The sequence below is a fragment of the Cicer arietinum genome, chromosome 3 (genome assembly GCF_000331145.2).
Source record: "Cicer arietinum cultivar CDC Frontier isolate Library 1 chromosome 3, Cicar.CDCFrontier_v2.0, whole genome shotgun sequence".
NCBI classification, from domain to species: Eukaryota; Viridiplantae; Streptophyta; class Magnoliopsida; order Fabales; family Fabaceae; genus Cicer; species Cicer arietinum.
Genome location: NC_021162.2, coordinates 49,273,326 through 49,288,633, shown reverse-complemented (window position 1 = coordinate 49,288,633; position 15,308 = coordinate 49,273,326). Strand labels below are relative to the sequence as shown.

At 32.4% G+C, this 15,308-nt stretch overlaps 1 protein-coding gene across 1 annotated transcript; it reads left to right on the top strand.

The window, feature by feature from the left end:
• The first annotated feature begins 9,957 nt into the window (after positions 1 to 9,957).
• LOC101499852 (uncharacterized protein At5g48480) lies at positions 9,958 to 11,310 on the top strand. The gene is made up of 2 exons (XM_004492194.3): positions 9,958 to 10,315; positions 10,864 to 11,310. The coding sequence occupies exons 1-2, from the start codon at positions 10,044 to 10,046 to the stop codon at positions 11,081 to 11,083; spliced, it is 492 nt and encodes a 163-aa protein (XP_004492251.1). The 5' UTR covers positions 9,958 to 10,043; the 3' UTR covers positions 11,084 to 11,310.
• Positions 11,311 to 15,308: the final 3,998 nt, after the last annotated feature.

Here is a 15,308-nt window from a genome sequence, read left to right as displayed (position 1 = left end):
TGGTATGAGAGGTTAAACTCTTTTTTAAAAGAAAATGGATTCATTAGAGGACAAATTGATACAACTCTTTTCAAGAAGACTCTTGAGAATGATTTAATAATTGTTCAAATCTATGTCGATGACATAATTTTTGGATCCACAAATGAAAAGATGTGTAAAGATTTATCCAACCTCATGCGAAGTGAATTTGATATGAGTATGATGGGGGAATTAAAATTCTTCCTTGGTTTGCAAATCAAACAACGAGAGGATGGTATTTTTATATCACAAGAAAAATACACCAAGGATTTGCTCAACAAATATAACATGAGTTCAACCAAGAGTATGAGAACTCCTATGCACCAATCCTCCATACTCCACAAAGATAATGAAGGAACTCCAATTTCTGAAAAAGAGTACAGAGGGATGATATGATCTTTGTTGTATTTAACAACCAGCAGACCGGACATAGTGTTTGCAGTCGATCTTTGTGCAAGATTTCAATCATCTCCTAAAGAATCCCATCTCACTGCAGTGAAAAGGATTTTCAAATATCTTGTTGGCACTATAAATCTGGGAATTTGGTACAAGAAATGTTCCAATCTTGACCTCATAGCTTATTGTGATGCCGACTACGCGAGAGATAAAGTTGAAAGAAAAAGCACAAGTGGTGCTGGCCAATTTCTTGGGAAATCCCTAATAAGTTGATCATGCAAGAAACAAAGTATCATTGCTCTTTCAACTACTGAGACAGAATATGCATCAGCCGCCCAATGTTGCTCACAATTACTTTGGATAAAAAATCAACTTGAGGATTACTCACTAAGGTACGCAAAAATTCTCATCCTCTGTGATAATACAAGTGCAATAAATCTGTCTAAAAATCCCATTCAACATTCTAGATCTAAGCACATTGAAATTAAACATCATTTTATAAGAGATCATGTGCAAAAAGGGGATTTAGAACTGATTTTTGTTGATACTGAAAATCAATTAGCAGATATCTTTACCAAACCTCTCCAAGATGATAGGTTCAAAAAGATCTTGGAGGAACTCTCAATCTTGAATTTGTCCAAAATTAATTGATTTATCTTTTGTTATGTTTCGTTATTATATTTTTCTGGGTTTTATTTTCTAAATAAAAATCCATAAAATATTCTGCTGTTTATTTTATATGAATATACATTTTAGTCTAAAAATGTGAGGATGGAAAAAAACCACCAGAGGACGGAATGTCCTTATTGGTGTAACCTCCCTTAACACGGCAGACAAGAAAACTGCACGCATCTCTTCTCCCATTGGTTGGCATGTGTGGCGCATGCCTCTGTGCTTCACGCCATGCATTTAATGCAGAACGGCTACATGTCCCATCCATCATCACGCTAGGCTCCTAGGTAAACGACGCATTAATTTTCTTTCCTCTCACACGTTTCCTCCCACGTCTCTTCCTGTACATCTTCCATCCTCATCTATATTTTTTCCCATCCTCCATCTTCCTCACTCATCAACCTTCTGCTCAAAACCTCTCTTTACTCATCAGTTGTTTTCAACTCTAAACCTTTTCTGATCAATGGCCCGTACCAAAGTTATTGCAAAACGCAAAATCTCGTATCAAGAACCAGAAGAGAATCAAGATGTCTACTCAAGCACTGAGTTAGATTATCATGAGGAAACCCAATCTGAAGCAAATTCCATGAACACCATGTCTTCCTCTCAACCATCCAAAAGTTCTTCTTCTCCTTCTATCACTCCAAAAATCAACAAAGAACTCATCCTCCTCAGCTCCCTCCAGGCGTTCCTCCAAAATCATGTATGGAGTCGTTTCATCCAAAAAAGTGCTTCCTCAGGACGATACGATTCATGTCATCAATTCTGATGATTCAGAGACAACTCTCTCTACTGAACCTTCACAACAACCTCCTCCTGCGAAATCAACCTCCAAAACTCCAACTCCTAAAAAGGCCAAACCTTCTTCACCAAAACCCCCATCCTCATCCACAAAAATTTCTGAAATCACTTCACTGTTTGATTTGGCCGAATTAGAGACTATACATCTCAAAATGGCAAAACAAGTTTGTGGTCAATGGTAAAATCATTAACCTTGCTAATATCAAACAAGGAGTGTTCAATGTTGAAGAAATATTTGACCAACTCGGATAGACCTTTTTTTTCAAAATCAATGAACCTCAGTATCCTCGCCTATTAAGGGATTTCTACGCTACTTCAAAAGGCTCAAAAGGCACCATTAACTTCAGTATGGTGCTAAAAGGGGTTCATATGGAAATTAGTCCCACCACACTATGTCAAATCCTTGATATACGTGATGAAGGAGCCTACTGCTTATCTGAGACATGGTATTCACAATGTGTCATCACTAGGACCTCTGTGCTCCAAAACACACTCATCAAACCTCCAAAACCGCTGGTAGCCTCCAACCTCGTCCCCTTGTGTCGTATGCTCCACAATATTTGTGTTCACTCCATCACGCCCTGGGATGGCAGTTTTGAGAAGGTCACAGAGCTTGACCTCATGATCATTCATCACTTGATAACGGGTACTCTTCTTCATTTGGGTCATGTTATTTTTACCTTCATGTTGAATGCTGTTGTGATGGGACGATCTGCTCCCTATGGGATGATTTTGACAAAAATCTTCAAATTTTTCAAAATCCCACTTAAGGATGAACACTCCATTCACTTCAACAACACTTTTTCTATGAAGAATATTAAACAGACGAAGATTCAAAATGATGACCGCCCTGCCTCCAAGAAACGGAAAGCTCGTTCTTCCTCCTCCCTTTCTCAAAAATCTGAAGCTGAAACCACACAACCTCCACCTGAGGATACACCATCACCACTTATTCCAGAACCCACCTCTCCACTACGTAACTCTCTTGATGCCGCTCCTTCACCTGACTCACCTGTCCACACACCAACCCAGTCTTCACCAATCCACAAACTGACTCTCCTTCATGAAGCCGATCCTCTCCCTGATGATGCCTTCACATCATCTCCTCTTCAAAATATGGAAGATGGTGAGAAGTTATATTTTGATCTCAATTTGTCTTATCCTTCCTCTCCTACGGATGTGCCTATGGCTTTTCCTCCAACTGTGCCTGTGGATGAAGATGTGTTCCCACCACCAGATTTCTCGCAACCAATTCTTCATGCTGCAAACTTTGCAAAACCTGCCCAACCTCTCCCTGAGGTCACAGGTGTGTTCAGTTCCCTTGACTCATTTTTTACTACCACTACTCATAACCGTTCAAAGGATAAAGCTGGGAGCTATCAAAATAAGAGTTCCAACGTCAATGATCAACCTAAGATTCCTAGCAAAAGGACTGAGAAAAGGCAGAATCAGAAGCAGATGAAACTTCTCAAATTAATTAGGAAGGACCAGAAGAAAATCCTTCACCGCTTCACTCACTTTCAGAACTCTTTGGTTCAATTTGGTCTCATTCTTGAATGGGTTACCAAACACTTGGTCCCCACTATTGCTCCTGGAGATCATCCTCCTGAGCTACCAGCCCAGCCTTCCTTTGCTGATCCATCTCCCTCATCCTCATCGAACGAGCCATCCTCCTCTGACTAAAACTGTTTTTTTTATGCTGCCAAATTTAGGGGGAGAATGATTATGCTTATATGATTATGTTTATCCAGTAGTTTTTTTTGTGTTAAATTATTTGTTAAGTTGAATTGTTGTGTTGCCTATACTGTTATGTTGCCTATGTATTATGTTTGATGTTTATGTTGTGTTGAACAAAACTTTGGAATATTGTCTTATTTTTATGAAGTTTTATTTATGGTTAAAATTCTATTATCTCAATACATGTGGCATATATTTAGGGGGAGTAATGATTTTTATTAAAAAAATATTACACATATGATTGAGGGGAAGCATAAACATTTTAACTTATGAACTTGTCTTATTTAAAATCATAATCTAAAGAATTTTGTCATCGTCAAAAAGGGGGAGATTGTTTAGACAAAATCTCTCAAATGATTTTAATGATAACAAAATTACTTAAAAGATTATGATTGTGGTTAATGACTAATATGTGCTTTTGAGTGTATTCATATAAGAAAATAGGTTATTAATCACGAAGGCAAAAAGGAGAAAAATCTTATACAAATTTGAAGGACTGAAATTCCAGAGGATAGCCTCGTGAAGAGGATGCAGTCTCAAATCTGCACATACTTGTCCTCTCCAGAACATATGCTTTTATTCATTAAAGAAATGCACAACAAAGTCAAAGAATGAATAAATAAAAGTATTTGAAATAAAGAAGTTAGAAGACCAAAAGGAAAAGGACAAGAATTGTTAGATCTAAGTCTAGAGGATGACAGAATAGGCTGAGGATGGTCCAACAAAGTTGAAAGCAACCCATCAAGCTTGTGCAAAGGCTAAAACCAGATCATTTATTGTGCTTGCACGAATTAATACATGAAAGAGTCAAGTTAAAGAAAGGCAACAACAAACAAGCCAAAAATGGAAGATCACATGTTGATGACAGATATGATCCTCGAACTACAGGATGGGAGACCTATGAAAGAATGTGGCTTTATCTCTTGTCAACATCACCTCAAAAGTTGAAGTCAACCTAATCCATGAAGTTTTTTGAAAAGGTTGCAGCTCACATGGTCAAAGAAACAACTTTGTACTCTTTGGTAAAAGAGAATAGACAAGGACATCTGAAGATCAAGTTTCAAGGAAGTTGGCCTGCATGCGCGAGGACGGCTTCTGCCTGGCCTAGAAAAGCTGAATGGCAGTTCTGTAATTATGATGAAAAACCTTAGATCTTTTGTAATGAATTCCAACGGTCATCAAAGAGCTTGGACCTCTATAAAATGCAGCAAGCTCTTCATCATACACCACACAACACAATTGCATAAAAAGATCAAGCATCTTAAAGCTATCAAGAGCAATAACCATCCTCACTTCATACTTTCTTTAATCATACACTATATCTTTGAAAATCCTTTGAGAAAGTATTTAGAATCAATCACTCTCATATTACTTTGTAATTTCCAAGTGAGGTACACCTGAAAATATTTGAAAATTGATTGTAAGCTTGGTGAAGCTAAAAGAATACACATTTCGTAATCATCGTGAGCATGAGGTTGATCTGTTTGAATTTTAGTAAAATCTCACAAGGTTGTGAGGACTGAACGTAGCCATCTTTGGGTGAACCAGTATAAAATTGTATGTGTCTCTCTCATATTCTTCTCTCACTCTTTTGATCAACTCAAAATTGAAGGTTTGAAAAACCCATCCTCGGACTTACCATCCTCAACGAGGGGATAGTTTTAAAAACACTTGAAAATTATTTTTATAGCAAAATCCCTATTCAATCCATCCCCCTTTCTAGTGATATTTAGCTACATCAGCCACCTGAACAGAGGTGTTATTGGTGGACCAGAATTAGACCTCTGGTAGAAATCAAACACAACCTTATCATTTAATTATATATAGGGTTATGTCTCTAAATATTACTTTGAATAGGGAAAAAGTGACCAACAAAATAAAGGCATACAGTTCCAACAGCAAAAGTCGTATGCTTGCCCACATGGGATTGCTAGAGATCGACTGAGACCCCAAGACGAGGGAGATCAGAGGCCTCAGAATCCCAAACATGTATCGTTTGATGCTTTCACTGTGGACAAAAGGGACATAAGATAATTAAGTGTCTCGGAAGAACCAGGGTATGTTATGCTTGTCAGAAACCATGCCATCTTGCAAAACATTGTTTGGAGGAGGATATTGCCGACAATAAGGATGTTATCAAAAACAAGGATGTTGCACGCCCTACTGTTCGAGGACGTGTTTATCATATTAGTGGAGAAGAAGAACCATCTTCCTCAAAACTTATTTAGGGTGTGTGTTTAATTGTTGGAAAAATATTTTCTATGATATATGATTCTGGAGCAACACATTTGTTTATTTCATTAGATTGGGTGGATTATCTCCAACTAGATGTCACTATCTTACCATTTGATTCAGTGGTTACCCTACCCTCTATTGAACCAGTAAAATGTAATTTGGCGTACTTGCAATGCCCACTAATTATGTTTAAAATGAATTTTAAGATCAATTTAATTTTTATTCCTCTAAAACATCTATGAGTAATTCTGGGAATGGATTGGTTTTCTAGCAACTACATCCTATTAGACTGTGCTTGACGTAATGTGATATTTCCGGATCCCGATATTTCAAAGTTCCTATCAGCCAACATACTAAAGTTTTCTCTGAAGGGAGTTCAAATATATGTGTTTCTCAACTTAATCAATATATAGAGGTTTTTGTCGATGATATTCTAGTGGTGAAAGATTTCTCTGAAGTTTTCCCACCAGACCTACCAGGACTACCTCCAGTTCGCGATGTCGAATTTTTCTATCGATGTTATTCCAAGTACTAGACCCATTTCTATGGCTCCTTACGGAATAACCCCCTTAGAGCTATCATGACTAAAGAACCATATGGAAGACCTTTTGTCAAAGCAATTCATTCAGCCTAGTGTGTCACCGTGGGGATCTCCCGTATTATTGGTCAAGAAGAATGATGGAAACTCGAGATTGTGTGTTGATTATCGATAGCTCAACAAAGTCACAAAAACAAAAATACCCCTTACCCCGCATTGATGATTTAATGGACCAACTCAGAGGGGCATAATTGTCTTCTAAGATTGATCTAAAGTCTGGGTACCATCAAATTCGTGTGAAAGAAGACGATATATCCAATATGGCCTTTAGAACGCGTTAGGGCACTATTGAGTACTTGGTGTTACCCTTCGAAGTGACCAATCTGTTCTTAGACAAGTTTGTGGTGATCTTTATTGATGATATCTTGATCTATTCCAAGAGTTGAGAGGAACATATGCGTCAAGTTCTAAGGAAGGGATTGTTATCGACCCATCCAAGGTAGAAGCTGTGATGGCATGGAAACAACCGCAAACAAGGTTCTATATGAGTACTCGGTGTTGCCACAACCCTTAAGTGATGTAAAACTCGACTAAGGTTCTATTTTGGTAAAACTATAGTAGCGAAGAGATATGTATCCAAAATATTACATTTTTAATATCGTTTTGCTTTGCATGGGATATGTATCCAAATAACTACATTTTTAATATCATTTTGCTTTGCATAAAAGTTCAGGTGCCAACATTGGGCTAATAGAAATGATTAGCCACCATCTGAGGCCCTTCGAAAAGAGCTAGCTTGTAGTCATTTTTCGATGAGAAAATAACCACATGGTGATCTTTTGGAGATCCATAACTTTGATATGTCTGTTCTTTTCCCATACTTTGATGAGCTTATTTTCAATGACACTATAATTGACTTTTGCACCCATGATCTTGATCAATAACGTATTTCTCTGAGGTTTACACCAAACCTTAAGGTCTTCATCAGATAACTCAATTTCTACTTATGTGGTGTCTTCATAAACTTGTTTGTTATCCTTTGGAGCATCATCCCTGAACCAAGAACAACTTTCATCATATGGACATAGACAAATGTGTTGGTGTCATTCCCTCTATTCAATCACCATGGTTTTTTAGTAGACTATCTTTGAAAGATAATTCGCTACTTATGTTGGCTTCCTCAAGATCTGGGGGATCATCGTAGTAATCTTTTTTAGGGTACTTTTTTTTGATGTCTTACTCACCTCCGTAGTGCCCTAGTGAAGAAATCATAGAAGAAGTTTCCATCATTAAGTAGTTACTAAAACACGTAGGAATGTCTAATTTCGTCAACAATATAAATACCTATGTCATTAATTTTTTTTTAACTCAACTAATGATTAATTAAAAATGTTACAAAATAAAATATCCATAACTAAATTCAAGTGCTTTTATTTTATTTTATTTTATTTTATTTTACAGAGAAATATGTTTCTAATTTTATTATTAGTCAAATTTTTAGACAATCTTTATTTTATGAAGAGTAAATAAAATTATAAAAAAATCACATGATATTTTATTAAATTATATTTTGACCTTTGCAATTCATTTTTCTCCATCATTTCATACTATACACAATAAAATTTAAATTCTTCCTCAAATAATTTTTATTAAAAATTGTGTTGAATACATTTTTTGTCCCTATAAATATACTATATTTTAATTTTAGTCTCTCTAAAATATTTATTCAAACAATGGTCATTGCTTTTTAATCAATCGGTGTTTATTGTCTGAACTTTTTAATAATAGTTTGTATTCATGATTAGAACATTTTAAGAATCTTTCCCAAAAAATTTAGAAGATTTTAATAAAGGACGAATTAAATATGATTTTTTTTAAGTTTTTAACGCTTAAAAATTTATATTTAATTTATTTTTTGTTAAAAAATTATAAATGTAATTTTGATTGAATTTTTTTTTGAATTTTTGTATAAAAAAGAATAATATTGTTGAAATTTTAAAACATAAAATATCAAATTGTCGCTTAAAATTAAAATAAAGGACCAAGTCGGAAAAAAAAAAGATAAAAGACTAAAACGTTACCTGAAATTAAGTTAAAGGACCACAAATGTAATTTAACCTATTTTTTATTAAGGAAGAGAAAACTAGTTCGTGTTAAAAAAAAGTTAGGTGTTAAAAAATCAGTTACGTGTTAAAAACAAGTTAGTACCCATAAAATAATTATTTTTTTGCAAGAAAAAATTCAATTTAACCAATGTAATTGCTAAAAAATAAATACATTATAGTGTAAATTAATTTTATATTAATATTTAATTAAAATTAAATAAAAAATAATCTTTTTAAATAATTATAAAATAGGCAAAAATCACAATTTGATTTATTATTATTGCACATAGGACCGGGACAACATATTATGATGCCTAAAGCGAAACTATTAGACATGACATTTTCAAAAATTAATAAATAAATTATTAATATTTTATTTAATAATTATAGAAAATTTCTTTAGTAGAATTAATAGTATTTTCAAATCTATTTTCCTCTGTATTTTTCAAAAAATAAAATACGATATTTTAACTGTTCTATAACAACATCAAGAACTCATGTAAAAATTTTTATTTTTTAGTTGAAGAAGAAAATAGTGTGTATACTATCCTCCAATAACTCATGTTAGCGTTTTATGATATCTTAATTTGTAACTAATATTTCTCTTATGATCAATGTGTTCACTTTTGTCTCATAATTTCTAACTAATATTTTTCAATTTATATAAATTTGGTTGGTTAATAGCAAAAATTAAAAATTAAAACTTTGTTTAGGTTTTTCTGGTATATTAAAAGACCTTTTATAATATATTATTGGGTCTTTATATCTTATAAAAATAAAATAAAAAGATATTTTTAGCTGCCTTTATATCTTATAAAAGTATGATAAAAAAATATTTTTTGACGAGGTTTAAATCAAAGGCTTTATAGTTGCCTCTCTTGGGTCGGCTCTACAGAATGCTATAAAATTACTTTATATTAACGATCTGTATATATTCATATCATTCAATATAAAATAATATTTTATTAAAAAGTACTTTAATAAATTATGTAATTCAAAACCGTTGGGTTCTCAATGTCGTCGCATCGTAAATTCAACTAAGAACCAGGGGCGATTTTTGTTTCCAGTTATCGAAAAGTGAATTCAACTACTAATATTCTTAACCGAAATGTTTCTCTTCTTCCAATCTTCTTGCAATAATAATTTAATTTTTAACTATTAATATAAGTGTATAAATTCTATTTTACCGAAACTAAATATTAATATTTTTGTACATTAGTTAATAAATATTATTATTTGTTTAATGAAGTTAAAAATACTAAACCACACAAAACTTCAATTACTGCAAAAAAAACAAGATAAACGATTCAAATCCTTCTTCCTGTTTTTCTATCCATTTGAAAAGTGGTAAAGTAATGTACTAACCACTACAATGTTAACTTTTTCTCATTTCCCATTTTACCCTCGAAACGTTTCCACTCCCCCGCTTCTAACCTTTATATAAACACTGTCCCACCACAACAATATCCTTCACACTCTTTTCATTTTCTCCTTCAACTTCCTCTTTTCTCTCTCCTAGGGTTCCTTTTTCGTCTTCAACAATGGCTCAACAAGATGCTCAAAACGGTGTTTCCGAAAACGCAGCTCCTGCGGTGTCGTTTGTGGCTTTGAAACCTCAGCTGTTCATTGAAGCTCAAAAAGCAAACGACGCTGTTTCTTTCTATAAGGCTGCGTTTGGTGCTGAAGAGGTTAGTCGTACTTTGAACCCTAAGCGTAAGGCTGATCAAGAGACTCCTCTCATTCTTTCAGCTGAACTCAAGATCGGTGGTTCTTCCTTCCTTGTTGCTGATACCGTTGATGATTCCACTTCACCGTGAGTTTCTTTTTTGGTTGTTCCTTTTTAGTCTAGATCTATAAATGTTGTAACATTTATTCATATTTTCGTACATTTTTTGTTTCCTTTATGATATTTTCTTATTGTTGTGTTTTATGTTGAAGTTTTGGTTTTCTGTCTTGAACTTATTTTCATTATGTTTGAATATTTTGAATTATTATTATGTAATTTTTGTCTATATCCTTGATCTGTTTAGGATAATGTTTTTTCCTTCTTTTTTACTGTTGTTTATTTTTGTCTGTTTATTCAGTATTTGTTTTATTTTGTTTTGTACTATAGTTCCTGTAATCTTTTTATTTGTTTGCTTTTCCAGTGATTTCTTTGGTTTTTGTCTGTAGTTTATTTTTTTTAAACGTGGTTTGCACTCTTTTTTACTTTATCTTATTTAATATAAGATTTACTATTTAATAATTATTTTCTATTTTTATTGTAACTTGTTTTTTATATTTGTTTAATGTAACTTGTTTTTTTATATTTGTTTAAAACTGTTTAATATACTTGTCTTTTTTTACTTATTTTTGTAATAGGGTGAAAGTTGGTGGAAACGGTGTCGTTTTCTGTCTTGAAACTGAGGACATTGAAGGGGCTATAGCCCATGCTGTGGGTGCTGGTGCTGTTGTTGATGGTGAAGTGGTGGAGTTTGAAGGTGCATGTGGTGGTGGGCGCGTGGGAAAAGTGAAGGACCAGTACGGTTATGTTTGGGAAATCTACTCTTCAACCAAAAAGGTTGCTGATGTGGATGTTTAATGACCGTTAAGAACGCTGATCATGATAATCTGACCGTAGTGATTTAAAATGTCTTAGTTTAGTAGCAATGTTGTATTGACCTTTCTGTCCCTCTAGTTTAATATTTTGTTATTGAGGATGTTCTAAAGTTGTTTCCTTGTGATTTTGGTGGAAACAATATTATTAACTATTGTCTTCTATTTTGAAATCTTACCCTTGAATGAATGACTATTGTTATCCGTTAGTTATTTGCTGGAGTATTATGTTTTTTAATTTGTATATTTTTATGTTTTCAAACTTTTTATTTTTGAATTTTTTATATCGCCTCAATAGTTGTTATAAAACATCACAAATAATTTAGTATTACAATTTTTTATGTTATTTTATATATGCCATAGGTTCTCTTTTTTATTGACACTTGTTTCTCAATCTTTAATCTACTTAGTCCCGATTACAGTTATTCTTTTTATTTGATAATCCGTTTTGTAATTAATTATTTTTATTTGTAGTCTGACGATCAATATATTAATTAATAGTTCTTTGCTTAAACAGATATTGCATAAAACTAGTTGAAGAATTTTTGACCAATAAAATATTGTAGTTTGTAGTTTTTATCGATTGAGTGTTTTGTTTTCCGTGACATTGTAGTTTATTTCCAATCTATAAACAAATGTAGATTATTAAAAATTCAAGTGTTTGGTTTTACATGTCGATATTATTATTGCATTTTCAATTGAAGTTTCACATGGATATCTAAATATTTTAATATTAGTGAACGTCCTATGTGATTTTGGGTGTTTAAATTTGGAAAAGGTGCTTTACTGAACTTATAGATGTGAATTTGATATCCTAAAAATTTATTTATGCGATTCGAAGTATTAATTTGAAATAAAGAATATTAGATGTTGAAGAGAGAAAATAAAGTTAAAACAATTATAGAAATAAGTCTTTTTAGAGGAGAGATTGTGAGCCTCGTAGATTTGAGTTGATCTATTTATATTATAATTTAAATTTAGGATGATGGTGTCTCCTATATTTTATGTTTTGAATATGTAGTTTCATTGGTTTTGTGAGATAAAGATATAAAAAATAAAATAGTTAGAATAAATATAATTTTTTTTGCTTCTTATATTTTTCAGGTTTTTACTCTTTTCCTCTTCTACTATTTGTTAATTGTGAATCATTTTAGTTTAATAAGTGTGAATTGTATTTGCAAATTTATGAATTGTGAATGATTTTAGTGTGAGAATTGGGATTGTGAACTTTAGTGTGTGAATTGTGATTTTGAATTGTGAATTTTTAGTATGATGCATTTTTTAGAAGAAAGTTTTCGACAAATATGAAAAATGTAAAGTTGATACCTTTTATTTGATTGAATTGTGTGAAGCTTTAAAAAATTGTATGAGTTGTGAAAATTGTAAAATTTGTGTGAATTGAAGCTCTACCTTTTCCAACTTGTCGACTATGTATGAATTGTGTGAAGCTGTAAAAAAATACTATATAATTATAATATTTTAGTTAATAGTTGTCGCTCTCTAATATTTTGTGCTAGATCCGCTACTGTCGAAAATATAATCCTTAAAGAACATAATAACGACAATGATATTCTCTTTCTTTTCTTCCGTGTTTGGAAAGAAAAAGAATCATATAGTGTCCACCTTGTTTTGCACTCTCCCTCTTTCTTGCATTTATTCCCTACCAAATTTCTCATTCCGTTGTATTTCACTCTTTGATCAAGTCTCATTGAATAAGATGTCCTAATGATTTATTTTTATTGAAAGGTATCTCTCGTTATAAATTGATTTTGTAGAGATGATTCAATTATTACATGTTTAAGCTTATTGTACATATTGAAATATAACTTTAAATCTTGAATTTGGTTTAAATGAAAAAATATTTTTAAAAGTTGAGTTCAACCTAACTTTTATATCACATTTTTATATTGCATCTTATCAAATATTTTTTATCCATAAATTTAATATTTATAACATGATCCATATGACAGTGTGATAAGATCATATATGGAAGGAAACCTATATATATAAAAAAATCAACAAAAGACAAATAAAATTGGACTTCTTTGAAAATGAGCCTAAATTGTTTTAGCAATATTATAAGTTTTCGAAGTTGGATTGAGTTGTTCTTTGATGTATTGAAAATATAATAATAATTTCTACAACTTGTATTTCTCGCATCATGATCAGATTGAGTATCATGGTAAAAAAATGGACTTAAAGTTTACTACGAATTTGTGGTGTTTTTATTGTTTTATACCTTTGATTATAATAACAGCTAAATAAACTAAATAGGAACAAACAAACAAAAGTGGTTAAAAAAATGTCTCTTGTCTTTCCTTTGATTGTTTTGTAACAACTTTTTTTATTAGGACTAGACAAGACAATTATTAAGAAAGTCAATGTAGCTACTAGGATTAATCTTAGTTTATTGTGACTTTTCTTTTCTTCTACCAATCACTCAATGATTCCTTTATATATGTGTCTCACATATGTAGAAATGAAAACAAAGATTGGATTAAATAAAAAAAAATATTTCTCTTGAGAATTTTGAGTGAGATTTTTTTCTTTTTGAGTTCTTGGATTGAAATTTGTTCGAATCTTATCAATGATTTCCTTATCATTGTGGCGATTTCTCTTAGCTTATCAATCATCTTGATTGTAACGCCTTCTTGACACCATGATGTCTTTAGATCTTCGATTGATGCAACACTAAATTCTCGAACCTTTAAACTTCTTGACAAAAGCTACATGTCTTATCACTATAAATAAATATATTTTCATTTCTTGCGCATTGGGAAAACTATTAGGAAACTACGCAAAATTTCTCGCCGTCAGATTAAAGTAAAGGTGAAAAATGTAGAAAACGGGAAATTTATAGAAAATCTGCCTACTTTTCGGGCTGCTGCATACCTTTATATTGAAAAGTGGAAATTTACAGAAAATGTTTACAAACACTCACAATCTCTCACTACCCAAAACCCAATTACATCAAAAAATGTCACCTATAGAAATCTCTCTAGCTCTCTTGAAATTCTGTCAATGTTTGGATTCTCTTCAAGTTGGAATGAATTTCCCTATTCATCCTTCACCTCTATTTATAGGTGATTTAGGGAACTTGCTTTATGCGTAAGTTTCTTGATGGCCAAGTTTACTTCATCGACAAAAAACTTCCTTCATGGCTAAGAAAGTTGCTTCTTGACTAAGTGTTCTTACTTGGTTAGTAAGTTTACTTGGTAGCTAAGTCTTATTTTGACTTTGACAATCTCCTACTTTAAGACTGATTTTAATCGGTCTTCACACCTTGATCATGCATTAGCCTTCTCTAGTCTGCTACTATAGCAGGCCAACTGAAGTTGAGCACAACTTCAGTTTATCGATAGTTACTACTTTTATCAACATGTTTGTTGGGTTCTTACTTCCTCCAATTTTCTTCAATGCCAATGTTCAGACAAACTCTCTATTTTAAAATTTTGATGAAAATAAACAAAGGTTAATTAAGAATGTTAATTATGATTTTAAATGTTATGTTAATTTAACTTGTGTTCTTGAGTGGATTTAATTAAGAGCAGAATCAAGCAAATACAAGAAAAGACAACAACAAGATCATTCTGCATCATAAACAGAGAATGATCTTCAGCTTCACCGAATTATCTATCACAGCATGTTGTTCAAAGTTTATCTACATCGTTAACAAAGAATCTGTCCTGGAAAATTGTTCATATCTAATCAGTACATGGAAAGGAACAAGTAGGATTCATCCAAACTCAAAAAGGTTAGTTGATCACAAAGATCAAAGGGTTCAAAGATGGACAAAAGTCATGATGGCTTAAGAACTTCAAAATTCAAATGTCAAGAAAACTTGATCAAACTGGGTATATGACAAGACAAGAACAAAGGAAATACAGAACATTTAAAACGGGAACTCCAGAATGATTATTGAAGCTCAAGAAAGTTCAAACTGATAAAACCAAGAACGTTAATCATTCTCCGTTTTCTGCACATCAACAGCAGCCTTGCATCCTCTCTGTTTCAGTCTGCAATTCGTTTCAAATCTTCTCCAACCTTCTCTAGCTACACTCAAGACTCAAGACAGATAATGTACCATCCAAGATCAATGAAGAAACATCAAAGAAAGGACAGAAATGCTTTAAATGCTAAACCATTAAAAGTCAAAAAGCTATTTCAAAGAAGTATTATTTTTATTCTAAAAATAATGGTTCAGTCAAAAA